Raw genomic sequence first — 27,868 nt, 5'->3', positions numbered from 1 at the left:
GGAGGGGGGGGGGAATTAAAGAAATGTTAGTAAGACATAGCTTTCTTATCATGGCAATGCCTTCCTTTAAGGTAGACACTATACTAACTTATGGGAAAAAGTATAAAGAAAAAGAGATTGTGATTAGCAGTGAAAGTCTAAACCAATTTATATTTCAGACTCATTAGTATTGCAATCTCTAAATTCAATGCATCTTTTTGTGTACACTGTGATTGTAAGCAAAATAGTTATGTATCGAGGTCCCTGTGCACAATGACAGTTTAAACTGTAGTGTTATTACGAATTGGAAAATTTTAATGATTTTCTGTTCATTACTATATGATTGAATTTTGTTCCTTTATTAACTATGTAAAGTATGATTATACTTCGAGAAATAGGCAACATAGTAAATCGCTCAAGGGCATAATTCTATCTAAAAAAATCATAAGAGAAAAGTGGTCCATTTTCAATAACATCATGAAAGCCATAGCACTCCTAACAATTTTCCCCTCTTAGTTTTCTTTTTCTCACTTTTTTTATTTCTTTACTTTTTGCCCACCGACCAGACTTATGATGAATGGTGTGGAAAGCAACTCCGTTCATGTTGCGCACATTCTCCTTCTTTTTCTTAAATCATACTATTACAATTTACAAATGACTTATAATGGCCAAAAAAAAAAATTACTAGTATTTGTTGAAAGAATCCCATAAGTTTATGCGCAAAATTGATCCATGATTTTAACTGAGTAGTGAGTAGTAGTGGCAGAGCCACATTATACTAAGGAGTAAGGGGTGTCAATTATATTGCTACCTTTTCGTCGAAAAATTACACTGTTTAGCTAGGTCAAAAATTATTTTATGTACAAAAACTGTCTCTTGGCATGCTCTTTGAGCATGCAAATAACATTACTCGCATTATTTTTTATAAAGGGTTGGAGAAAGTTAAAGAAAAGACTGATAAGTTAAAAATTTAAATGTAACTTTGCTTATAGGCTAAGGCTATGGCATACTTATTACCCAGTGATGAAATATGAGAAAATAATGTAATTAGAAATAGTAAAAAATGTTACTTAATGATAATCCTGGATCAATCAAGCAATTCTTTTTCTCGGAAGAAACGAAAAAAGTTGTTTGTCTAACAAATGTGTTTCTTTGGAGGTAAAAATGAAAGACGTTGGATAAAGTTAAGACTTCAAGCAAAAGACGGACTATCTCAACTACAATTTGGTGAAGTTGAAAAACAAAATCTCTCTATTCTAGTATACCCAACTTTAGAAAAAAGCAAGATTAATATATTTTGATATTTTATTGTCCAGATGTTACTTGCTGATATTTGTGAGATTGGTACTATCCTACCCCCATATAATGAAAAGAGAAACAAAATTGCAAGATTAAGAATGCAACAGATAGTTTTGCCCAAGTACTTTCAGATAGTAACTACTTAGTTTCTAATAGAGTATGTTTTCTTGTTTCATTGGACCAAAGAATTTTCAGATACTGAAAATTAGATGCTGTCACACATTTGCCTTTTTCTTTAAATGTCAATAAAGTGGCATTCCGATAGAAAGTTGTCTGATATTTCAAGAATTACGTGACTTTGCACCTGGCAACCAATCATATAGTGAAGGTTCTTTAATGCCAACAGTTTAAATATCAGAGATATTTCTTCCTTAAGGAATAATATTTTCATTTTCGAAAAGTAGATTCCCCTTGCTTTAATAATTTTTTAGAAAATCTAAAGACAAGTTGGTCATCCAAGTCTCCAGGGTAATTTTTTACAGCAATTCCTAATATGAAACTAGCTACGTTTTAACAACTTCAAATAACCTCCTACTGAAGTCATCGGATAATAAGTAGTTGACTAAACAAGCCTACTGATTAGCGTGAAATTATTTTTCTAAAATAGTCTTTAAATATTAAGTGACGAATTTATCCTTGAGCCAAAAAAATGGATTATTCTTATTATTACTTTTATTCCATCAGTTTTGTAGGCTGAATTTGTAAGTTTTATTATCTTAATTATTTAGCCTTAATTGTTTGTTTCTCATCTTCCACGGGTGATCACTTTTATTATATCTGTTTTTTAAGTTTAATTATTTTCATTATTCAGCTTTGATTGTTTGATTCTTTGTCTTCCACAGTTACAATGTAGAAAAATGTAAAGACATTATAAAAATAAATAACATTCATATTGTGAGTCTCTATTATTCCATATAAATTGAGTATGTTGCATTATTCCTCGATGATCTCATATGGAAAGGATGCGGAAGCCTCTAGGTTGAAGTCCTCCAAATTTTCATGATATGTCAATTGGACGGTCTTACTAGGCATCAATTGGAATAGAAGTATACTGCTTCATCAAGACCTCGTGAGGTAAAAGAAGAATCTATGTTAAATTTCATTAATTTTGGCCAAGATCATGTTTTAGAGCTCAAGAATAATGTAAAAGAAGAATCTATGTTAAATTTCATTAATTTTGGCCAAGATCATATTTTAGAGCTCAAGTCCAAACATATAGACTTGTTTTCAAAAAGCACAAGAAGTCCAAGAAGCTCAAGATTGGTTTCAAGAAGCAAAGATTCTTTCCTTCTTAAAATAGGATTTATTTTATTCCTTTGAATAAGGGTTTTCCTTTTTAGTAGGATCCTAGTTTCTTTTCCTTGTAGAATATGAATTTTACTTTCCTTGTCTTTAGTTATTTTATTTTCTCATTAGAATAGGAATTGTAGTCATCAAAGAAGAGACTCTAGGCCTATATGAAGGGTTCTCTTGCCTTGTAGAATAGAATTCACGTTTTTTAGCGTTACCCTAATTTGCAATAGAGTGTTTTTCTCTATTTTCTCTTCTTTATCCTTGTTTTTTGTTCCAAGCAAGGTGGTGATAGTCTTTATCTTGTTTGCAATTGCGTGTGGTGTTTCTTTATCACATTAATTGATTCCAAGTGGTGACTTTGAGAATTTTATAGTTCTTGATCATTCAAGAACACATTTCTTGATCTAAATTTGGTTTTTTTATTATCATAGATTCATAACTTTTCTTGAACCGGTACTGCATCAATTTTTACTTGTTTTGAATAAGTAAATAGTCTTTCTTATAGTTCGGATCGTCATCTTTTACCTCGTTTTTGAATCATCAAATTTTGAGTCATAAAACTTGAGATACGTCGTTTCCTAAAATTTGCCCAAAAACCACGTTTTCGTTTCAAGATCTTGATCCTGGTCGGTTGGTTCTTTGTTAACTCGAAGAATCACATCAATTTGGTATTAGAGCTTTAACCCACAGGTTCAAAGGTTGAGAAATCATCATGTCTAAGATTTAGCCAAGAGGAAGATTTTTGGTTCAAGAAGATGAAGAAACGAGACAACATGAATCTTTTTTCCACACTAGATGTACCTCCCATGGAAAAGTTTGTTCGTTGATTATTGATCGTGGGAGTCACATAAATATTATTTCTGAGGAGATGGTTATTAAACTTGGTTTGTCAACCAAATTTCATCCATATCCTTACAGCATCGAAGTTGAAGATGATGATATTTTAGAGGTAACCCGTCAATGCCTAGTATCTTTTTCTATTGGTAAGATCTATAAAGATCGGATTTGGTGTGACGTAGTGAAGATGGATGCTTGTCACTTATTACTTGGAAGACCATGGGTGTTTGATAGATGTGCTAAATATGATGAATACCTTAATACCTATTCTTTTAGTCTTTTACAAAGGATGAACATAAGAGTATTGTAGTACCATTGAATCCAGAAGAAATTGCTAAAAGTCTAAAGCTCAATGATGATTCTTTTATGACCAAATTACAAATAATTGGTCCAATGAATAAAGAAAAGCCTTTGAACGTTGGTCCAATCAAGGAGGAGAAGCATGAAGTGGATCTGCAAGTTGAGGATTTACCTCTGAAGTTTGATGATGACCCGTTGGAGCATCCCATATGTGGGCTTAACTTTTCACCTAATAGAGATGTTCAACATAATATTAATTTGATTGTTGATTCAATCCTTCCAAACGAGGCAATATATTGCATTAATCCAGAAGTCCATGAAGATTTGCAAATACAAGAGGAAGAGTTGCTTAAAAGGGAGTCCATAATGGAGGGTTTGAGTTCATGTTCTGTTCGAATTTTTTTCTTGCCCCCAAAGGATGAATATATTCAAAAATATATAAGAGATCTCAACGCAAATTCCATCAATGGTCATGATCTAGTTAAATATGAGAGCTTTGTTGCCGATGAATTCTCAAGAAGATATACTTCAATCTCCAAGCTTGATCCAATGGTACTTGAATTTGATTCTTCTAAGGGTTTTCGTGGTGCTAAATCAAATTTTCTTAGCATATCCCATAAGCACCACATTGAAATGGAGAAGTTCAAGATTTATGAAGATCAAAAGAATATAACTTATGATTATGGATTAGTGTTTAAAAATCGATTTAAGAGGATTCATTGCAGCAATATTGGTACAAAGTTACTATTAAGAAAGTGGGATTTAGTTCGGCCACATGTTAAGCTTTGTTACAACACGATAAAGCTTTTTGACAAGTTAGAAAAATACAACTTAGAGCCCGGTGAATATGAGTTCAACCAAAGCATGATAGTTGCCAAGATTGTGCCATTTGTGGAGCCTTTAGACTCGAGGACGAGTCTTTCTCAACCAGGGGAGAATGATGTAAAAGAAGAATCTATGTTAAATTTCATTAATTTTGGCCAAGATCATGTTTTAGAGCTCAAGAATGATGTAAAAGAAGAATCTATGCTAAATTTCATTAATCTTGGCCAAGATCATATTTTAGAGCTCAAGTCCAAACATATGGACTTGTTTTTAAGAAGCACAAGAAGTTCAAGTAGCTCAAGATTGGTTTCAAGAAGCCAAGATTCTTTCCTTCTTAAAATAGGATTTATTTTATTCCTTTTTGAATAAGGATTTTCCTTTTCAGTAGGATCCTAGTTTCTTTTCCTTGTAGAATATGGATTTTACTTTCCTTGTCTTTAGTTATTTTATTTCCTTATTAGAATAAGAATTGTAGTCATCAAAGAAGAGACACTAGGCCTATATAAAGGGTTCTCTTGCCTTGTAGAATAGAATTCACGTTTTTGTGCATTACCCTAATTTACAATAGAGTGTTTTTCTCTATTTTGTCTTCTTTATCCTTGTTTTTGGTTCCAAGCAAGGTGGTGATAATCTTTATCTTGTTTGCAATTGCGTGTGGTGTTTCTTTATCACGTTAATTGATTCCAAGTGGTGACTTTGAGAATTTTATAGTTCTTGATCATTCAAGAACACGTTTCTTGATCTAAATTTGTTTTTTTTATCATAGAATCATAACTTTTCTTGAACCGGTACTGCATCAAATTACTTGTTTTGAACAAGTAAATAGTCTTTCTTGTAGTTCGGATCGTCATCTTTCACCTCGTTTTTGAATCATCAAATTCCGAGTCATAAAACTTGAGATACGCCGTTTCCTAAAATCCGCCCATAAACCACATTTTCGTTTCAAGATCTTAATCCTGATCGGTTGGTTATTTGTTAACTCGAAGAATCACATCACCTCATTTTTCCTTGAGAATGCTCACTAAATGAAGATATTTTAAATTGAGAAAAAGTGAAATTCACCAAGTGTGCTTGTAGTGAATAGATTTTTGGGTTTGGTAAGAAAAGATTTTTATAATGGGGCTGATCTTCTGTGGGAGATATTTATAGATTTATTGAAGTTGAATGTTTTGTAAATTGATATATACAATTGAATTGATTAACCATTTGGAATTCTGACAAATTCTTGAATTCTTAAAAGTTTCTTTCTTTACAGGTAAGGTTCAGAATTTAATTATCAGGTAAGGTTCAGATGGCATTACCAATGATTTTCTCACATATACTTTGTTTGACAGGACATGAACAAGGTTTTGATCATTCTTGTGCCTTACCACATATTTTCCCATTTACTAAAGCCCATTTCATTCTTTGTTTTATTCTTTGTTATTCTTTCGACTCTTACTATTGGATACATATTTTTGGAGATCAATTAGAGTATTTCTTTACGAAACTCTGTCAAACTGTTTGTTTTTACTTTTTACTTTGTTTCTGACTCATCTATAGCATTAGATATTTTTGGGAGTCAGATCTAAAGTTGTAATGTTTTTTAGTAAAAATTTGGACCTTCTTGTTTGTCTTTTATTGTTGCCTTAGTAAGAATTTATTTAGACTTGTGTATCATTTCCACATACTTTGATGATATTTCCATTTGACTAGAAATATGCAAGTTAATTAATCGAAAATGTGGCCTTCATTTCGTTGTAGCGAATTCAATAATATGCGAATAATTCAATAAGATACCTAAGAACATGGGGTGTGATTTATTCCTTTGTTGAATTAGCAAGTTAACTAGGTAACGTCATCTTTCACCATTTTTATCATTTTCAGAAACTTCGTTTCCCACCCTTTATTTTTATATTTAGAGTTTAATAATCATCAAAGATACGTATCTGGGTGTAAATAGTTTACAGTCACTGATAATAGGTACACGCCTCTAAGTAGTGCCAACAATATTGAAAAATAAAAAAGTTATATTGACCCGGGAACTTTCATTTAAATTTGGAGATTTATCTCATCCAAGAGCTTTCATTTAAATTTAGAAAAGAAAAGTTCTTTATTTTTAAGCAGGAGCCCTACTGTTTGTAAGAATGTATTTAAACGCACATTATCTAACTCGCATGTTAATTTGTTCGTCATAACTGATTATTGGATATTGCAGGTTTATCACATTATACAAAGGGGGGTTTGGTGAGTTATGCATATGCATGAATCATGATTTGTCAAACATTCTGTTGCAAATTACGCTTTAATCTTTATCATCTACAACACTTTCTTTCCCATGTTTCCCTTTTAGCAATTTATTTTTCAAATTCCCCCTTTTGTTGCCTCTACCGAGTATTTAACCACAATATTATCTATTATTTATTTATTATCTATCTATTATTCCTATTATATATATGAGAAGCCTGATCAATGTAAAAAGTTTGAATCATCAAATGTCCATTACAAATTGAATGATGTTTTATCTTTTAACAATAATTTTTTCCCATAGAAAATGTGTCTTGAAATTTTTTAGGTTACTTATTATAATCATAAGTATATATAATCTTCTGCTAATTAAAGGTATTTACAATATTTTGGTATCAAAAAACTTTGAGGTATCAGATCAACACAATATTCTCATCCTGCTTAATACGAGCTAAGTACATTCTTTCTTAAATTTTATAAAATTTACCCTTCAAATATTCTTCCTTTATAGAGTTAGTTATATACAAACCCATTAATCATTTTCCAGAAACTCACACTTTTTTTTTTTTTAATTTTGTAAGTCAAAATTTCTAATAATAATTATATGATTATTTAAGTACTTTTACTTAATAATTCATATGGGACGCGCGTTGCGCGTGTCCAAGGACTAGTGAACTGAATTTGACAAGAAATATACTCTTTTGTTTTACATTTAATTTGTTTTAACTTTTTCTTCGGCCCCTATTCTCTCTTTGCCTTTGTCACTCCACTTCTGAGCAAGGAGGAATATAATGATTCAAGATGAAAAGCCGGCAAAAATGCACTCAACAGAGTTTCATTCAATATTGAATTTTGTCAAAGCTCGCTCGTATAATCTCGTTTTCCTAGTTCCTACATTTTCAACACCTTTTATCATCATCATCAATTTCAGTGTAAGAATGGTATAGCAAATTTGTCTCACAATGTCCAAGATGGCTTCTCTATGACAGCTAACAAGAAATAAGATACACAACCAATGAGGAGACTGCTGCAGCCAAATTAGCCACCTCGCTCAAGGACTTGATGAACTAAACTGCCTCTACGGTGACTCCCCAAGTCGCGACATCCTACAATGGGTGAGGATGAGGATCAGCGGGAAACAAGGTTACAAGGAAGCGGTGAATCATCTCAAAACTTGTAAATGTGATAACAGCTGCAGGGGTGGTCCGAATTAGGTTGGTCGCACAACCTCGGTAAAAGCCTTGGATGCCTTCTTGATGAAACACTTTTTTAATGCAGTCAATTACACCAGAGTACCGCTTTTCAGAATGGCGCCCCTGTTCTTGAAGCCTTGAACGTACTACCTACAGCAGAAATTCCAACATATGATTTTGTGAATGTACGTTTTTGTCATATACTCTGTTCCCTAAGTTTTCCCTAACACATAGTGAAGTGTCTCAACCATAAATTGACCAAACAAAAATAACAAAGCCCGAGAAGGACAACAGAAACGAGAACACAGAGATGCCTTCCCAGCAGAGAGAATTTGGTAGTGTTAGAAATATATAATGAAAGCAAGGACGGAAAATATAACATAAGGTATAAGTTGCTAGAATAACAAAATTTCATATATCCATAAAAGATAGTGCAACCCATTACCCCAGACCCCCCGGACATACTGACAAAAGGAGAATCACTAATGTTTATTCCACTTGAAAATCTCAGAGCTAAATATCCCAAAAAATATAAAAAAGAGGTAGGGAAGAACTTGACTGGCAATATTTTTGTAAAATTGCGGACCATGATATCACATGGTATACCACTTTATGTTTCAGTTAACCATTTAAACTCAATTAACAATGCAACCACCGTAGCAACATACCTCATGTGGATATGTCAATGTAGAAGCAAATATTTTGGAAACTGATGATGCAACAGCAACATCAGGGGCCCCGAGTTTATCTGTTGAAGTGTTATCTGACATCATCACAACAGGCCAGCACAATCAGATACAATATCATCCTTTGTAAGAGGGGGAAACAAAGATAAAGATATCGAACTAACTAGAAGTAAAAGGACACAATATGACCATAAGTGAGTAATCACCTCGCTTGGCCAAGTATATCTTAATTTTCTCATAAGTTGGGAACTGAATGGCTACATGACTAACACCAGCCAAAGCAGGCACCAGACCGCTGTCCACCACAAAGCAAATACAAGTCAGCAAAAACAGTGGTAGACAAGCAATTTGGAACATTAAGAGCAACAAATTTCAGAAAAGAAAACCACTGACCTGTATAACCCACGAATGCCCTCTTCACATGCTATTCTCCTTAAAGCAGATAATGTACCCCTGTAAGGCTCGAGACCTGCTTTCATTCCTTGAGTCTACAGAAGGTTAAGGCAAATGAACAAGGGTGAGAATATGATTAATGCTTTGTGGTGAAGTGCATTCAGAAACATATCTTCGGTAAACACATCTTTAACAATTATTAGATGGCATAATTAATTGACAATAACGATCCAGAATAAAAAGATCCTTTCACATAAAAATTTTCACCAGAAGTACATATACATTAATTGGTCAATTACATGGTGTAACAATTCCCACTGCTGCATTAGCTACATTGTCCCCACAAAAAAATAGAACACTGAATGTTATGGAATATTGTACTTCTTGTCGATATTAGCCCTCCAACTTAGGCATGACAGTGAGGCCAGGCCATGCAGGTGAGGAGTTGGGCTTAGCTTCACTAGCAATAGCCCTGCCTGGATGCCAAACCTATCCTCCTGTCAACGCCCTCAATTTCCCAAGACATGCACACTCGCATTTTCTTACTTTTGAGCAAAAGTTCTGCTGTGTTTGGTCTTCTTCTTAACATTAAGATCTTGAATTTCAGTCTCTCTACTCCTTCGGGGTAGGGGTAAAGTCTGCGTACACACTACCCTCCCCAGACCCCACTAGTGGGATTTCACTGGGTCGTTGTTGTTGTTGTTGTAGTGATTGCACAGTCCGTAGTGATACCTTCCCAACTCCATATGACCTCCTTTCCCTTGTAATCCACTAAATTTTACACAAAAAATAAAAGATAGATAGCCAAGGTAGCCAGCAACTGGTGGAGTATAACGGCTGAGGTGGCAGCTGACTGTGCCTAACAATACTGGCTATGGTTGAATTACTGATGGTGAAAGTGGATAGAAGAGCAACTACAACCGAAGAGAACAGGTAGGAGGCTACTTTTTAGTTGGAATGCTAACTTTTAAATGCAGCTTTATCTTGTTGGTCCAGCCTCAATCCGCCTGCGCCTCATGGCACCACCCCACCTCTTCCCGCATTGCCTTATGTGAGGTGGTGAATCTGGGGACTCACCTGTCCCACTGGCATCTCTACTCCAAGCACTTGCTAAAACAAGCAACCTCGAACTACATAAATATTGACTATCTATCTTCTTCCTATTTTTCAAACGACTATGGTGTCCCGTGTTCTGGCTAGATCGCACGCCCCTCGACTAATCCGCCGTGTACCTGCTACTTCACACACAGGCGTCGGGCAACTCTGTCTACCAAGTCTTAGACAGATTGGAAGAATACATCTAATCTAATGTCACCTTTACTCGAATTCGGACGTCGGACCCAAGTTGTCACTCCAACTCTTCAACTAGCCACCCCTTGGGGACAAAGAACGTCTATCATTCACTCAAACTTATAAAATGCAAGACAGCTTATGAGATCTTCAAGGCATATCAAGACATTAACCTGATTAAAACTAAAAAGACCAACCCATATGGGCATGACATACTATTTCCAGTTGAACTTCAGTGAAAAATTGAAATAGTGATTTGGTTTGAATGTCATTCACGCGAAATATTTCACTAACAGAAACTTCTTTTCCAACTGAAGTTCAAACTTCCACAATTTTTTTGACCAATTTCAACTTCATAGACTTTCCTATTTCAACTCAAATATTGTGCAAATGCCTACTAAACCACAAAAGGACAGTGACAATTAGGACAACTTAGCATTGAAGACTCGATTAAAAAATGTTACAAGAATTGTGGTCATAGAAAGGAGAGATGGTTGGCATCTCCCCCTCTCCCCTCCCCCCAACCCCCCCCCCCCCCAAAAAAAAGCTGGAAAAGAATAGCTTCCGGGCTTTTCTTGTTACCACACATCCGGGTAAAATATGTCACAAGAATCGGGTACAGGTACCAAGTCCAACATTCAAACTGGGGGTAACTTTAATAGTAAAAAATGATTTTAAAAAAAACAACAACTGGGACACACAACCATTCAGAAGCAAGGAGAAGAAAGTATAGACCAGGAGATCAAATTCTATGGAATACCCAAAAGCAGAATATAGAAGAGGAGCAAACCTAAGGCAATTAGATCCCACAGCTGAAATAGAACAACGTTGTATTGCACAGATACCCATTGGTCCATCTATTTCTGTTAATCAGGGACAAGCGCGCAAAAGCCACCCCAAGACGCAAATGCACAATGGCATATTAGGTTTACAACTCTTAGAGTATGTTATATAGCGGTACCACCTTGACGCAGTTTGTGTAGGCCAACTGATCACCTTTGTCATATCAGTTGGTGAAGCAAATGTGCCATAAAAACTAAAATCACACTCCCCTCTTTCAGTTAGTTACTAAAAAAACAAGGAGATGGAAACAGTCACACATGTTCCATTGCAAGAACTCTTCGTTTTCCATTTTCCTCTTGTAGGATAAGGGAAAGCCATATTGGTACATGTCTTTCTCTTGAAATCCTCCCCCTTCCCTGACCAAAACTACAGTTATTATAAGAATTCAGAAGGCCCTTCCAGCTGCTTTATTATTTGTAGTTTTTTGACAAAACATTCTTCCACTCCATACCGCAAAAGTCGATACCAAACACTTAAACAAAGTCGTCCTAGTGTCGGATCCAGCTTTGGTTTAAAGGATTATTAGCAACATCTTTACCTCTTTCACCAAGCCACACAAATAAGAAGATCAAGCTAAATATCAAAATTTGGATTCCTAAAACACACCTGAAGACGTGTCTTCACAACCCAGAGAGGATTTGTTGCAATTGTGGTTGCAGCTCCGGCACCGGAAGCAGCTAACATGTTTGCACCTATCGAAAGCTGATGACTTCCATCTACAACAACCACCAAACGAAAAATATTTACCACTAAGTGCAATGTAGTTAATCAAAAATTAATTTGAAAAGTAATCAGTCAATGGAAAAACAACTTTGAGGAAAGAAGGTCATCTACTGACCATCAGAGCCAAGAAAGCTTTTCAGCTGTTCATATATAGTAAAATAGACCTGCAGAAAAGGAAAATATGTATGAGATCACTCTTGCTATAAACTTAATTATTTCTCTAGGAATTGAGGAAAATCATGATCACATCTTTAACACTGAGTGCATAAACACCATAATGTAATAAGAATTGAAGTCCTTATCGGAAAAAATACGTAATAAGGATTGAAGCAAGAAACCTCAATTTTAATTAGTGAAAGAGAAAAGTAAATGTAAGCCTCCCTTTGTCGCCATGTGTGACTGGCACTTAAAATCGACTAAACAATATGCCGATATGCAAGGAATGCAGGAAATATTAAAAAGACCTTTTCACTGGAACTCAATAGAACTCAGGAAACTCAGACGCATCGGGATAGTGTTCAAATTAACCTTATCCAATCCATTTGCACATATGAACAAAAAAGAACGGGACAAAGATTATGGCTAGAAGCAAAAGAATTTGAAACGACAAAATGACCATCATTTTTTAATTCTTGAAGAAGATACCTTTCCGTAAAAGATTTGATCTTTTTTTTTAATTTCATATTTCTCCTACTTCTATGGCTCTCCACTGTTTTGGAACCACAGTCTAATTTCTGATTTTGGTAAGTAAATTAATCAATCAACCCAAGATAGTTGGGATCCGCAATATGAATCTTTTAGAGGACGTCACTTTATAAGTGAGCAAATAATTATTACAATAAAGCCAAGCACTAAGATAGTGCTGGACAAGAATTATAGTTGTTCTCCCACTTACATAGTCTGATCAAGTTTATAACGAGCTATTGTAGGGGCCACCTGTTTTTTGTACTTTTGAGTACCTTCTTGGTAGCTTTATTAATAAAAATTTTACCTCATCAAAAAAAAAATTATAATGAGCTGTTGAAATCTATCGTAACATCCTCTTCATATACATAATGCAAATTTTACCAGAACATTAACAAGCTAAGACATTTATGTTTTAGAATAAAACAACTTGATGTAGCTTTACCCCGGAAGCATCATTACTTCCTTACCTTCCATAACACCCAACACAGACAAGGTGGAATATTTCTCCAAACCTGTCAGTTCCATTTTCATCTTATATCCTCTCCAGCCCCAAAATGCTTCTTTGACGGTCTGTCATATAAACCATTTCGTCCAAAAACGTCTAAAAACAACTTCCACAGTTGAATTGCAAACTGGCAATGCAAGAAGAGGCTTTTCTCTGTAGTTGTTAAGTGAGATAGGCACCCAACTAAAGCAAGCCACCTTATAGGAAGCTTTAGTTTCCCACGATCTTATCCAAGACCACTGCAGTATATTGCAATTTCCAGTACATAAGTTTTTGATAAGGTCTGTCATATAAGTTATGTACATTTCCTGTACGTAAGTTATGATATTTGACTTCATACTAAACAAACCATTTCTTTTGGCAGTCCATATCAAAGAATCTGAAGCCTCAGAGCGTGTTTGCACATCTCCCAGGTTTTCCAAACTAAAATCATCCTTTCAATTTCCCATCCTAACAGCCCCCTCTAAAGCATACTTCTCACCCGGTCTCCGATCTGCACTAAGCTATAGTGATTCTGTGTGTAGAGCGTAGGGCAATGCTGTACAAACCTGTGATATTATCTCTGCTGAAGAATATCATAACCATTCATCCTGTCAAAACAGTTGATTCTTCTACCATCCCTTACATTTTTATTATTATAGAATTCAAGCCGAAGTTTTCTTAGTTGTTTCTAAACTCCTACTGGAGCAATTTCATCAAAAGAAAAAGAACTATGCAAAGCAATTGACTGCTTTGGCACACCATGAATCCTGTTCACCAAATTTTGATTGTACTATTTTCCTCCTTGGTGTATCTCCACAACCATTTGAAGAGCCGACTCTTGTTGTGAATATTTAAGTTTCTAGCTCCTAATCCTTCTTCCTTCTTGCTTAACATTACTATCCAAATTGATTAAGAACTTAGAAGGTACTGGAAGCAGTGACATCATATAGGTTGGCAATGAGCGAAGGACGCTGTTTATGCTACTAGCCAGCCTCTTAGAGACAAGAAACTAAACTATGTGCAGAACAGCAGCGATACTACTCGTGCATTTAGTTTAGCTTCAGTCCACCTAAAATATGCATTACTCTGGTGTTACATTATACAGCAAATACTCAGTGGAAACAAACATACACCATCTTTTCTATGTTCGACCACCAGCATTCACACAGCCCGTGGAAGGCATTTGGAAAAAGCCATCATAGGTTGCTCGGGGTGACAAGAGAAGCTGTGTAGATTTGGTTTTGATAAACAAGTTAACTGTGATTTCTTTTTCTTTTTTAAGAAACAGAATGTATATATAGATCTATATATATTCTGTGATATTAACCAGAAGGAAGAAGGAGAAATTATAAAACACAACGCAAAAGTGAAAATGACAAGTGAAATGTTGATCAAACAATCAATCAACTACACCTCAATCCAAAATTAGTAGTGCTCAGCTATATGAACCCTTTTGTAAGGTTCAGAAAATAGAGGTTGCCACTAGAACAAGGTCAAAGGCTTCAGCTGAGTACCAGCAGAACGACAAGAAGTCAAATCAAAAACAGAATTTTCACAACAAATTCAGGAGGATGGCCTTCAACAAGAAGAAAAGGAGGACAAGTCATGGACTAAACGAAACAAAGATGCTCATATCAGATTTCATTGGGTCACATCAAATACGAACAGTAAAAAGAAGGTAAGACAATATCTTGGGTATATAATCATGCCCTAAGTGCACAGAAATAAAATATAAACTAATCAAAATCAGGTGAATTTTAGGGGAGTTATTGCAGAATGACATGATTTAAATGTGTCAGCAAAAACAGGCCAAGTAAACCAAGAATGATGTAGGAAGAGGACAATCATGACTAAGAACAGGATATCAAAGTCCAGTAAACTTCAACTCCCTTATCAACCAATTACTAAAAAGAAAGAACAATAAAAAGTTAAAGTGCAGAAGTTGAGAGAGAGAATGTACGTCAAATTTAGGAACTATGAGATGAAGCAAAAGCTACGTAGCAAACAGCTCTTGCTCTATCCAGATAAAACAATAAAGAGACTTAACCAGAAGATACCATGAAAGTGTGATGCTAAAGTTAAAATTGAAAAGTAATCTGACTCACCGCCCAGTTTGGCAGTAATGCTAGCACTGTTGGGGAAAGCCCTCTGTACATTCCACGCAACCCCTCCCTTTGAAATATCTGCTCCAAACTCCCAACTATAAGACTACCTGATTAGAAGAAACAAAATCAGATGCCTTTGATATATTCACCTCATAAAATCTTACCTCTCGACTCATCTTTTCATATGTTTAACTATAACTTGATGGAAGATGATTATAAATCCCAATATAAGCATGCATGAGCAAGTATAAGTGGTGGATCTACTATGACCGCAACAACTGCTTTCCACCCGAACTATATATACTAGTTGATTCATTTTAAAAATATACACTTATATTGAATCTACACCGATCGCCACAAAGTAATGGGTTAAAAACCCAAACGTGTGACATGTAAACAGCACAATCAAATGTGTACATCGAAAGCTTTTTGGTGAGAGATTTAAGAACCTCAACTATATCAAGAATCATTTTAACATATCAATTAAGGCAATTACCTCTAACGTTAGCAGTTCCTATCTTTGGCAACCCATGAACCTGCAACCTAGTCTTGATAACATCTAAAGGGCACACAAATGTAGCCGCTATTACTCCTGCAACATATTAATTGAGCAATCCCTTTCAGTCATGTGTCAAACTTCCAAACTAATCAATCAAACATAAAAATTCCATGTCCATATATATGTTTTAAACATATCCACAAGAACCCTAATTAAAATTTGATGGTCAATTGGGGAAACAAAGGGAGGATTAAATAGAAAGAAATAAAAAGTTCTTTTTTAAAAATCTTTACCAGCAGCGGCACCAGCACCAGCATTGCAAAGAAGGCCTTTGGGAGTAGGGCCATGAGTATCAGCGGCCATTGCTATTGCTAAATCTAGGGCAATTAATTACAAAGGAAACAGCAGCTGCAGAGATATAAAAGACTTGAACTTGATTCTTAAAGTCCTCTTTTAAGAGGGAGATCGCACAGAACCACAGTCGCATGGCCAGTAGGTATAACTCCAAAATAACGAAATTTCACCAGTCACTCGCCAAATTGAATTGCCCCCAAACAAGTTTTCTATTAAAGGGGCAATTCAAGATTTAATTTTTCACAAAAGGGATTTGTTTTGGCTACGTTGGTTGTTGAGTGAAGATGAGATCAAGAATCTAAAATCGCCTGAGAGGTGGTCCAATTTGGCAGCTCTCGGTAAGGTGGCGATAAGGTCAGAAGATGAGATTCATATACGGAGTAAGAGTATTTGATTTGAGTCCGAAACCACCCACCCTCTTCCGCAAGCTTGCAATGTCATCGACCACACAATGACTCAAATGGGTCCACCCTTTTTAACTTCTTTGGGATAAGCAGCACAAATTTTCTTCCTTTTTTTTCTCGTCGGCAACAAAAAGAAATAGTATCAAAATGCACTTTCTTGATTGGCTACTACTTCTACACCAACCTACCCTTCACTCTATTTTCAAATGTTACCCAAATCTTCTCCTAATTACGAGATCCTCTGCTTACTATGGGCAAAGATCTAAATTTGCCCCTCAATTATGTAAATCAATCAGATTTTTATTCATTTATAGTTGAGGTCAAATTTACTTTTGCCGACTCTAGACAATGTAACCTCTTTATTGACGATATTTTCTTCACATTATTATTTATTTCATTATTATCAACTAGCAGCTCATTTTGCTCTTGAAGAAGAGTACGGTGGGAGAGAAGTTGGCGGTGATAGCAGCTTGGAGAAATAGCAGTGATGCTGAAAGCATATGGGTTAGGACAACTAGTTATATTAGAGAAGCAACTAGGGAGGTGCTGGGGTTTTGAGGGGCAACTTTGGCGGACATCAGGAGATTGGTGGTAGAATGGTAAGGTCCAAGGGAAAGTGAAAGCCATGAAAGTTACTTATGCCAAGTTAGTGAAGAGCAAAAATGAGGAGAATAAGAAAACGAATAGGGAGGTGTATAAGACAACAAAGAGGGAGGCGAAACGGCAATATTAGAGGGCTTGTATGCATAACTTGAGGACAAAGGGGGATAAGAAGTTGTACATGCTAGCCAAGACGAGGGAGAGGAGGCCTCAAGACCTAGACCAAGTGAAGTGCATCAAATACGAGGAAGACCATATTTTGGTAGAAAAGGCACACATTAGACGAGATGACAGAGATATTTTCATAAATATGTGAATTAAAAGGGGGACAGGAATATCGTGCTAAGTGACTTGGAATACTCTGCGAGTCATTGGGACGTTGGGTATTGCAAGCGTATCAAGGTCGAGGAGGTTGAAAGGGCTATACATAAAATGAGCAGGAGAAGAGCGACCGGGCCGGAGAGATCCAGTTAAATATTGGAGGAGGGCGGCAGAGCAGGTTTGGAGTGGCTGACTTGGTTGTTCAATGTCATTTTCAAGACGGCGAAAATGCCTGAAGAATGAAGATGGAGTACGATGGTCCCAGTATACAAGAACATATATTCAAAATAACAACAAAGATAGAAGTATCAAGCTGCTAAGACACACCATAAAAGTTTGAGAGAGTGCGGTGAAAATGAGGGTAAGGAGGGGTGTGTCTATTTTCGAGAACCAGTTCGAATTCATGATAAGGCAATTGACTACGGTGGCCATTCACCTTGTGAGGATACTGTTTGAACAATATATGAAGAGGAAGAGGGAGTTACGTATAGTATTTATCAACCTAGAAAATGCATATGATAAAGTCCAAAGAGAAGTTATTTGGTGATGTATGGAGGTTGGAGATGTACTTGTAGCGTATATTAGGGTGATCAAGAGCATGTACCATGGCCAAGACCCAATTGAGGACAATGGACGGAGACTCTGGTCACTTTCCAGTTTCGATGGGATTGCACAAAGGATCTGCCCTTACCCCATTTTATTTGCTCTGGTGATGGATGAATTGACGCGACACATCCAAGGGGAAATGCCTTGGTATATGTTATTTACAGATGACATAATATTGATTGACGAGATTGGGGCAGTGTTAACACTAGGTTGGAGGTTTGGATACAGAATCTAGAGTCTAAGGGTTTCAGGTTGAGCAGGACTAAAATAGAATACTTGGAGTGTGAGTTCAATGATGTAACACAAGTCATTCCGAAGAGAGGAAGTTCAAGTATCTTGGGTGTATAATCTAAGCTAGTGGGGGAGATTGACGAGGATATCACTCACCCTATTAGGGCGGGGTGGATGAAACAAAGGCTCACATCTAGTGTTCCGTGTGATAAGAATGTATCACATAGACTTGAAAGTAAGTTCTATAGAGTGGTTGTTAGGTCGACTATGTTGTATGAAGTGGCTAATCAAGAGCTCCCATGTCCAGAAGTTGCAAGTAGCGGAGATGAGGATTCTGAGATGGATGTATGAGTATATTAAAGAGGATAGGATTATGAATGAAAGCATTCAGGACAAGGAGGGAGTGACCTCGTAGTGGACAAATTGCGGGAAGCGAGGCTCACATGGTTCGAGCATATAAAGAGAAAATGTCCAAATGCCCTAGTGAGAAGGTGCGAAAGATTAGCCATGGTGGGTATACTAGAGGTAGGCCTAAAAGTATTAAAGAGGGGTGATAAGACAAGATATGGCACATCTTAAGCTTACCGAGGATATAACCTTGAAAGAAAGGTGTGGAGATAGAGAATCCAGATAGAAGACTAGTAGGTAGTCGCAAGTTTATCCTTTTCTTACCTGTAGGATCAATAGCATTCTCATATTTTCATATACTTATACCTGTATTATTACCTGTTATTTCTTTTGCTCTAGTTTTCTTGTTATCCTGATGTTGTTGGTATTGTTCTGTGTTACTATTTCCTCTCCATAGTGTATACATTATTATTTTCTTTTTAACAAATGATATGACTATGTTTCCCCTGAGTCGAGGGTCTATCAGAAATATCCTCTCTATCTTCACAAGGAAGGGATAAAGTTGCGTATATATTATCCTCCTTAAATTCTACTTGTGGGAGTACACTAGATTTGTTATTGTTTGTTATTGGATTACGTGTCTATAAAAGACCACCCAAAGCAGCCACTATAGATACTGTTAAGAATCTATATGGCTATATAAATGTTGTTGTCGCATATAATACACAACATTTACTCATCTTGAAAAATATAAAGTCTACAGTTAATTCCCAAAAAGAAAATAGTATGAATACATACAACATATTGTTTACCCGTAAAATGATACAGTTGAATTTGTATGTGGTTTATAGACAAGCGAACCGATTTGATCCCAAAATAATAAATAAATGAAGTAAAATACAAGACTTAGCGTTGTAATCGAGATCGGACAACAAGTAGCTTGGATCGGGGAGCAAAACTTCCAAAGATAGTAATAAGAATATTAATAGACGAGAAATGAAGTGTTATTGAGCTTAGAATGATGTGTAGCATAAGTTTGTCCGAAAATTCGTGTTCTTTACAATGGCAGTTGAAGTCATTATTTATAGATGTACCTAGGGAATAAGGTCCTAGGATCAATCCCCTCTTAAATGACAATTATAGGGGCTGTGAATGCCAAAATTCTCTATAACAGATTGTGTATTTAATACTGCAGAATATTCTTCATTGAATGTTATCGGGTAGTAAACATTCGTTTATCTTCATTAGAAATATTCCCCTCGGGGTCTTCCTGGTGCCAACCGAAGCTGCTGCCCATGGTCTTGGTTTCTACCCTCGCTTTCCGTCTGTCCCCGGTTCCACGTATAATTCTATTATTTGATTATTTAACATGAACCGATTTTATCCTATACAGATAGCTGCCCTGCTTTTCGGTGGTACATCTTTGTGTCATCGCGAAGTTGGTGAAGATACCTTTCTTGGCGGAAAATTTTCTGATCCCTCTGAAAAGTTTCTGACGCTTGATTAGACGCATATCTCTCCACATCTAATGCACCAAACACGCGTCACTCCACGATTTAGCAATACTTTTTCCAGTTTTCGAGGTAATTGTAGTGCCCCGAGAAAAGTTTCGAAATGTTATAAGGTCACTAAGAGGTCCGACGTGTGCTAATAATATTAATTTATATGCGAGTGTTAATTAATAATATAAAAAATATTTCATGAACAAGATATCAAGTGTACGAGGTGTATTTGAAGTGATATAGGGCCTAAGGAGAGCCCTTAGGACAAGTCAAGTTGGAAATTACATGATAAACTAAAGTTTCAAATGAGCACGCATAAGATCTAACTTTAGACGAGTATATCTCGATATACATACATACATATATATATATATATATATATATATATATATATATATATATATATATATATAAGGAGTTACTTGGTGAACAACCTATCAAGTGAAAGATCTTTGAGTCTAGTTTTCAATGCTTCAAACTGTTTATTATTTTAACATTTCTACAAGAAGTTATAGGTGTTTTAGTAAAAGGTATCCAACAGAAAAAAACTTATGTCACGACCCTAACCCCGAACCTGGTCATGATGGCGCCTCTCATGAAGACAAGGTCAGCCAGTTAAATCCAATTCACTTTTTAAAAACAATTAATCAACATAAAAATAGTCTAACCATGATTTAAATGTACTAAATAGCAGAAAATATCGATAAAATGCGAAAATACACCCGACACAACCCTAACCAGAGTGTCACAAGTCACAAGCATCTAACAATACTAAATCCTCAAATGTAACTACAGAGTTTTAAATACTGAACAAAGAACATAAGGAAATGGATAGGGAGGAGCTCCAGGCTGCGAACACCAACAGCTACCTAAAGACTCCTCGAAGATCCGCCTGAAGCTGGAATGAATCAGCACTCGGGGGCGGGACCAGCTACGCCTGAATCTGCACACGGGGTGCAGGGAGTAAAGTGAGTACTCCAACTCAGTGAGTAACAAATGTAAATAACGACTGAAAGTAAAAAAACACGTAAGGCACAAGGCATTCTATAATGAAGCAGTAAAATCATTTAAAAGTAGTAAAATAGTAGAAAGTCAAGTAAAATCCTCCTTTCAACAAGTAAATAAGTAATTGACAGGTAATAAATGTAAAGTAAACAAATAGAAGTTCGCCCCTCAGGCACAATATCAACAATTCCGCCCCTCGGGCAATATCTCAAAACAATACCAGCCCCTCGGGCTCAATCTCACATCACAATGGGTACCCGCGCTCACTGGAGGTGTGCAGACTCCTGGAGGGGCCCCTTACGGCCCAAACACAATAACAAGCCATCTCGTGGCATCAAATCTAGGCCCTCGGCCTCATATCAATCAAGTCACCTCGTGGTGTATATATCTCAGGTCCTCGGCCTCCAAACAGTATCAATGTTTCCTCACAACCTAGGCCCTCGGCCTTACTCAGTCAAAATCATCACAAGCCTCTCGGGCAATAGTAAAATAATATTTCTCAGCCCAAACATTATTTAAAATATTATTTAAGTGTTAAAACTGAGTAAACATGGCTGAGTAGTAAAAAAGTGGAAAATAGCATGACTAAGTTCAACTAATATATCAAAACAGTGAGGAAATATCAATAAAAAGCCCCGAAGGATTCAGATAGTTGGCACTAGGCCCAAATATGACATTCAGCCCAAGTAATGATGATAGCAAATAGTTTTCATTCAAATACGCGGTAAAATCATCAATCGGGATGGACCAAGTCACAATCCCCAATAGTGCACGACCCCACGCTCGTCATCAAGCGTGTGTCTCACCTCAACATAGCACTACGATGTGCAATCCGGGGTTTCAAACCCTCAGAACATCATTTACAATCATTACTCACCTCGAACCGGCTAAATTTCTAGCTCGCGATACCTTTGCCCCTCGAATCGGCCTCCACGCGCGTCGAATCTATCCAAAAATCAAAACGAGGACGTCAACATATGCTAAGGGAACAAAGCCCAAGCAAAAACAATCAACAAAGGGCACAAATCCCGAAATTACCAAAACCCGACCACCGGGCCCACGTCTCGAAAATCGGAAATTTTCACATCAATAGATTTCTTATCTCCCCACGAGTTCATACATATCAAAATTTCTCAAATCCGACCCCAAATGGTCCTCCAAATCCCATATCAAAAGTCCAATTTCTCAAGCCCTAGTTCTTCAATTTTTGGCTTAGCTTTCAGGATTTTCTAGGCGGAATTCACATAATAATCGAAAATTTAGTCCAAGAATCTTACCTCCCAGCGATTCCCCTTGAATCCCTCTTCAATCTCCTTCAAAATCTCCCCAAAACAACAAGTTATGGAGGAAATGAGCCCCAAAATTGCAGACAAGACGAGTTAAAAACATTCTGCCCAGGCCTTAATTTCCTTCTTCGCGAACGCGGTCAAAGCCTCGCGTTCTCAAAGCACAAAAATAACGTTGACCAAAATCCTCTTACACGAACGCGATACAACCCACGCGAACGCGATGCCTTTCCTAGATGAACCTTCGCGAACACGGTCCTTCTATCGCGAACGCGATGGGTTAATTTCCATTGAAGCTTGACCTTTCAATACCTTCTATGTGAACGCGATTACACGTCCGCGAACGCGTCACCTGCCTCGCGAAGGCTAAACTTCCACCTCCCTCAGCAGACTCTTCGCGAACGCGAGGGTCTTCTCGCGAATGCGAAGACCAAAATGTCTGCAACTGCTGGAACTCAAAATCTGCAATTTTCTAAACTCCAAAATGATCCGATTGACCACCCGAAACTCACTCGAGGCCCCTGGAACCTCAACCAAAGGCACCAACATATCTTAAAATCTTATTCAAACTTGCACCAATCTTCAAAACACCTCAAACAACATCAAATCACCCAAAACACATCGGATTCAAGCCTAAGTTTCTAAAATCTTCTGAAATACGCTTTTGATAAAAAACCCAACCAATCCACGTTCGAATGACCTGAAATTTTACACACACATCCCAAATGACACAACGAAGCTTCTATAACTCTCGGAATTCCATTCCAACCCTATATCAAAATCTCTCCTATCAACCAGAAATCGTCAAAATCTCAACTTCGCCAATTCAAGCCTAAATCTACTCTGAACCTCCAAAACTCATTCCGGTCATGCTCCTAAGTCATAAATCACCTCCCAAAGCTAATGGAACCATCAGAACTCACATCTGAGCCCTCTAACACATAAGTCAATATACGATTGACTTTTCTAACTTAAACTTCCTTAAAAGAGACTAAGTGTCTCAAACCTTACCAAAATCATTTCGGATTCGATCCGGCCAACCCGATACCATAAAACGGCGGATAATAAAGCATAAAGAAACAGAAATGGGGAAAACGGAGCGATAACTCATGAGACGACTGGCCGGGTCGTCACATCCTCCACGACTTAAATAAACGTTTGTCCTCGAACGAGTCAAGAAACATACCTGAAGCCTCAAACAGGTGAGGATATCTGCTCCGCATCTCCCGCTCGGTCTCCCAGGTAGCCTCCTTCATGGGCCGACCTCTCCACTACACTTTCATTGAAGCTATATCCTTTGATCTCAACTTTCGAACCTGACGACCCAAAATAGCTACTAGCTCCACATCATAGGTCAAATCATCATCCAACTGAACCGTGTTGAAATCCAGAACATGAGACGGATCCCCAATATACTTCTGAAGCATAAAAACATGAAATACCGGATGCACACTCGACAAACTAGGTGGAAAAGCAAGCTCATAAGCCACCTCCCCAATCCTCCGAAGCACCTCAAAAGGCCCAATGAACCACTGACTCAATTTCCCTTTCTTTCCAAATCTCATAGCACTCTTCATGGGTGAAACCTTCAACAGAACCTTCTCGCCAACCATGTAGGACACATCTCGAACCTTCCTATCAGCATAACTCTTTTTCCTCGACTGCGCTGCACAAAGTCTCTCCTGAATCACCTTCACCTTTTCTAAAGCATCCTGCACCAAGTCTGTCCCCAATAGCCTAGCCTCACCGAACTCGAACCAACTAATTAGAGATCTACACCGCCTCCCATACAAAGCCTCATATGGAGCCATCTGAATACTCGACTGGTAGCTGTTGTTATAAGCAAACTCTACAAGTGGTAGAAACTCATCCCATGATCCTCCGAAATCAATGACACAAGCACGCAACATGTCCTCTAATATCTGAATAGTACGCTCGGACTGCTCGTCCGTCTGAGGATGAAAAACTGTGCTTAACTCAACCTGAGTACCCAACTCTCTCTGCACGGCCCTCCAAAACTGCAAAGTAAACTGAGTACCTCTATCTGAAATGATGGAAACTGGGACACCATGCAAGCGAACAATCTCTCGGATATAGATCCCTGCTAACCGCTCTGAAGAATAGGCAGTGCACACAGGAATGAAGTGTGCGGACTTGGTCAACCGATCCACAATCACCCAAATAGCATCGAACTTCTTCAAAGTCCGTGAAAGTCCAACAACAAAGTCTATAGTGATCCTCTACCACTTCCACTCAAGAATATCCATCTGCTGTAGCAAACCACCCGGTCTTTGATGCTCATATTTCACCTGCTGACAATTGAGACATCGAACTACAAATCCCACAATATCTTTCTTCATTCTTCTCCACCAATAGTGCTGCCTCAAATCCTGATACATCTTTGCGGTGCCCGGATGAATGGAATACCGCGAGTTGTGGGCCTCCTCCAGAATCAACTCCCGAAGCCCATCCACATTGGGCACACAGATCCGGCCCTACATCCTCAACACCCCATCATCACCAATGGTCACATCTTTGGCATCATCATGCTGAACTCTGTCTCTAAGGACAAGCAAATGCGGATCATCATACTGGTGCTCTCTGATGCGCTTATATAAGGAAGACCGAGAAACCACACAAGCCAATACCCGACTGGGCTCCGAAATATCCAACCTCATGAACCGATTAGCCAAGGTCTGAACATCAACTGCATGAGGTCTCTCCTCAACTGGAATATATGCCAAACTTCCCATACTCACTGCCTTTCGGCTCAAAGCATCGGCCACCACATTGGCCTTTCCTGGATGGTAAAATATAGTGATATCATAATCCTTAAACAGCTCCAACCATCCACGCTGTCTCAAATTAAGATCCTTTTGCTTGAACAAATGCTGAAGACTGCGATGATCAGTGAACACCTCACAAGATACGCCATACAAGTAATGCCTCCAAATCTTCAAGGTGTGAACTATGACAGCCAACTCCAAATCATGAACGGGGTAGTTCTTCTCATGGGGCTTCAATTGATGAGAAACATAAGCAATAACTCTACCATCCTGCACCAATACACAACCAATCCCAACTCTCGAAGCATCACAATACACGGTATATGAACTTGAAGTTGATGGCAAAACCAACACTGGAGCTATGGTCAAAGCTGTCTTGAGCTTCTGAAAGCTCTCCTCACACTCGTCCGACCATACAAATGAAGCACCATTCTAAGTCAACTTGGTCAAGGGCGATGCGATAGATGAGAATACCTGAACAAACCGGCAATAATAGCCTATCAAACCAAGAAAGCTGTGAATCTCTATGGCTGAGGACGGTTTGGGCCAACTCTGAACCGCCTCTATCTTCTTCGGATCAACCTGAATACCCTCGTTGGACACCACGTGCCCCAAGAAAGCCATTGAACTGAGCCAAAACTCACACTTGGAGAATTTTGCATAAAGCTTCTCCTCCCTCAATCTCTGCAACACAACTCTCAAATGCTCCGCGTACTCCTCCTGACCACGCGAATACACCAGAATATCATCAATGAAGACCATGACAAACGAATCGAGATAAGGCCGGAACACGTTGTTCATCAAATGCATGAACACTGTTGGGGCATTGGTCAGCCCAAAAGACATCACCAAGAACTCATATTGACCATATCGGGTCCTGAAAGCTGTCTTAAGAATATCCGAATCCCTGATCTTCAGCTGGTGATAACCTGAACGGAGATCAATCTTGGAGAACATTCTCTCTCCTTGAAGCTGGTAGAATAGATCATCAATGCGAGGCAAATGATACTTATTCTTAATTGTTACCTTGTTCAATTGCCTATAATCAATGCACATTCTCATTGTGCCATCCTTCTTCTTCACAAACAGAATCGGCGCACCCCAAAGTGACACACTAAGCCGAATGAACCCCTTATCTAGGAGTTCCTGAAGCTGCTCCTTCAATTCTTTCAACTCAGCTGGTGCCATACGATATGTCGGAATAGAAATGGGCTGAGTGCCCGGCACCAGGTCAATACCAAAATCAATATCCTTATTCGGTGTCATGCCTCGCAGGTCTGCAGGAAACACATCGCAAAAATTCCTCACAACTGGAACAGAATCAATACTGGGAGCCTCAGCTCCGACATCCCTCACAAACGCTAGATATGAAAGACAACCCTTCCCAACTATACGCTTGGCCTTCAAGAAAGAGATCCCTCTATAAGGAACATAATCAGTCATACCTCGCCACTCGATCTGTGGCACACCCGGCATAGCCAATGTGACTGTCTTAGCATGATAGTTCAGAATAGAACGACACGAAGATAACTAATCCATGCCCAAAATGACATCAAAATCCACCATGTTCAATAATAATAAATCCACTGGGGTCTTCAAACCCCCAATAGTCACCACACACGACTGGTACATATGGTATACAACAACAGTATCGCCCACTGGGGTAGATACATGAACAAGTAAAGCAAAAAACTCATGGGGCGTACCCAAATAACGAGCAAAGTATGATGACACATAAGAAAAGGTGGAACGGGGATCAAATAATACAGAGGCATCTCTGCGGCAGACTGAAACAATACCTGTAATAATAGTATCTGAAGCGATAACATCGGGTCTGCCTGGGAGTGCATAGAAACAGGCCTGACCGCCCCCTGATCGACCTCCCCCTCTGGGACGACCCCTACCTGACTGACCTCCACCCCTAGCTGGTTGGGCGGGTGGTAAAGAAGCAACCGACACTGAAGCCGATGACTGACCTCTCTGCTAAGATGAACTAGCAAAATGACGAGGACACTGCCTCCACATATGACCCATCTCACCATACTCATAACAACTCCCAGGTGCTAGAGAAGGGGACTGAAGGGAACCCCTCGCACCGGAGTGACTCACAGATGCACTTGGCAAAGAAGAGCCCTGAGTTGATGGAGCACGGGTTGAACTCTAAGCTGGAAGGGCGCTGAGTGATGATTGGCCTACTGAGATCCGTGATAACCATGACCCAAAGATGCCCCACGAGAACCTGGGCGAGTTTGCAGAACAGACCTGAATGGATGACCTCTGGCGTGCTGAAACTAACCCCTCGAAGGAGTATTACTATAGATGCCAGATCCTCGAGGCCTCTTGGCCTCCCTCTCCTCTCACTCCTGACGGCGAACAGACTCAATCTCATGGGCGATATCAACAACCTCCTCGAACGTAGCACCAGATACCCTCTCCCTAGTCATAAGAATATGGAGCTGATAAGTAAGACCATCAACAAACCTCCTGATCCTCTCTCGATCTGTCGAAACCAACCAGATGGCATGACGAGCTAACTCGGAGAACCTCAACTCATACTGCGACACGATCACCTCCCCTTGATGCAACCACTCAAACTGCCTACGTAGCTCCTCTCTGCGAGACTGCGGCACATACTTCTCCAGAAAGAGAACGGAGAACTGATGCCAGGTAAGGGGTGCTGCACCAACAGGCCTATGCCTCTCAAATTCCTCCCACCAAGTGAAAGCAGCTCTTGAAAATTGATAAGTAGTGAAAGCGACC

At 38.3% G+C, this 27,868-nt stretch overlaps 1 protein-coding gene across 1 annotated transcript; it reads right to left on the bottom strand.

The window, feature by feature from the left end:
* Window positions 1–7,578: 7,578 nt before the first annotated feature.
* Window positions 7,579–16,746, bottom strand: LOC104232772 (nicotinamide adenine dinucleotide transporter 1, chloroplastic). Its single transcript, XM_009786044.2, has 9 exons — window positions 15,959–16,746; window positions 15,663–15,758; window positions 15,167–15,273; window positions 12,003–12,051; window positions 11,771–11,880; window positions 9,032–9,126; window positions 8,845–8,933; window positions 8,621–8,715; window positions 7,579–8,102 (listed from the first exon to the last, which is right to left on the bottom strand). The coding sequence occupies exons 1-9, from the start codon at window positions 16,026–16,028 to the stop codon at window positions 7,866–7,868; spliced, it is 948 nt and encodes a 315-aa protein (XP_009784346.1). The 5' UTR covers window positions 16,029–16,746; the 3' UTR covers window positions 7,579–7,865.
* Window positions 16,747–27,868: the final 11,122 nt, after the last annotated feature.

Source organism: Nicotiana sylvestris, chromosome 9 (genome assembly GCF_000393655.2).
Source record: "Nicotiana sylvestris chromosome 9, ASM39365v2, whole genome shotgun sequence".
Taxonomy (NCBI): Eukaryota; Viridiplantae; Streptophyta; class Magnoliopsida; order Solanales; family Solanaceae; genus Nicotiana; species Nicotiana sylvestris.
Note: the sequence above shows the minus strand (reverse complement) of the source record. Positions and strands in the feature narration are given on the sequence as shown.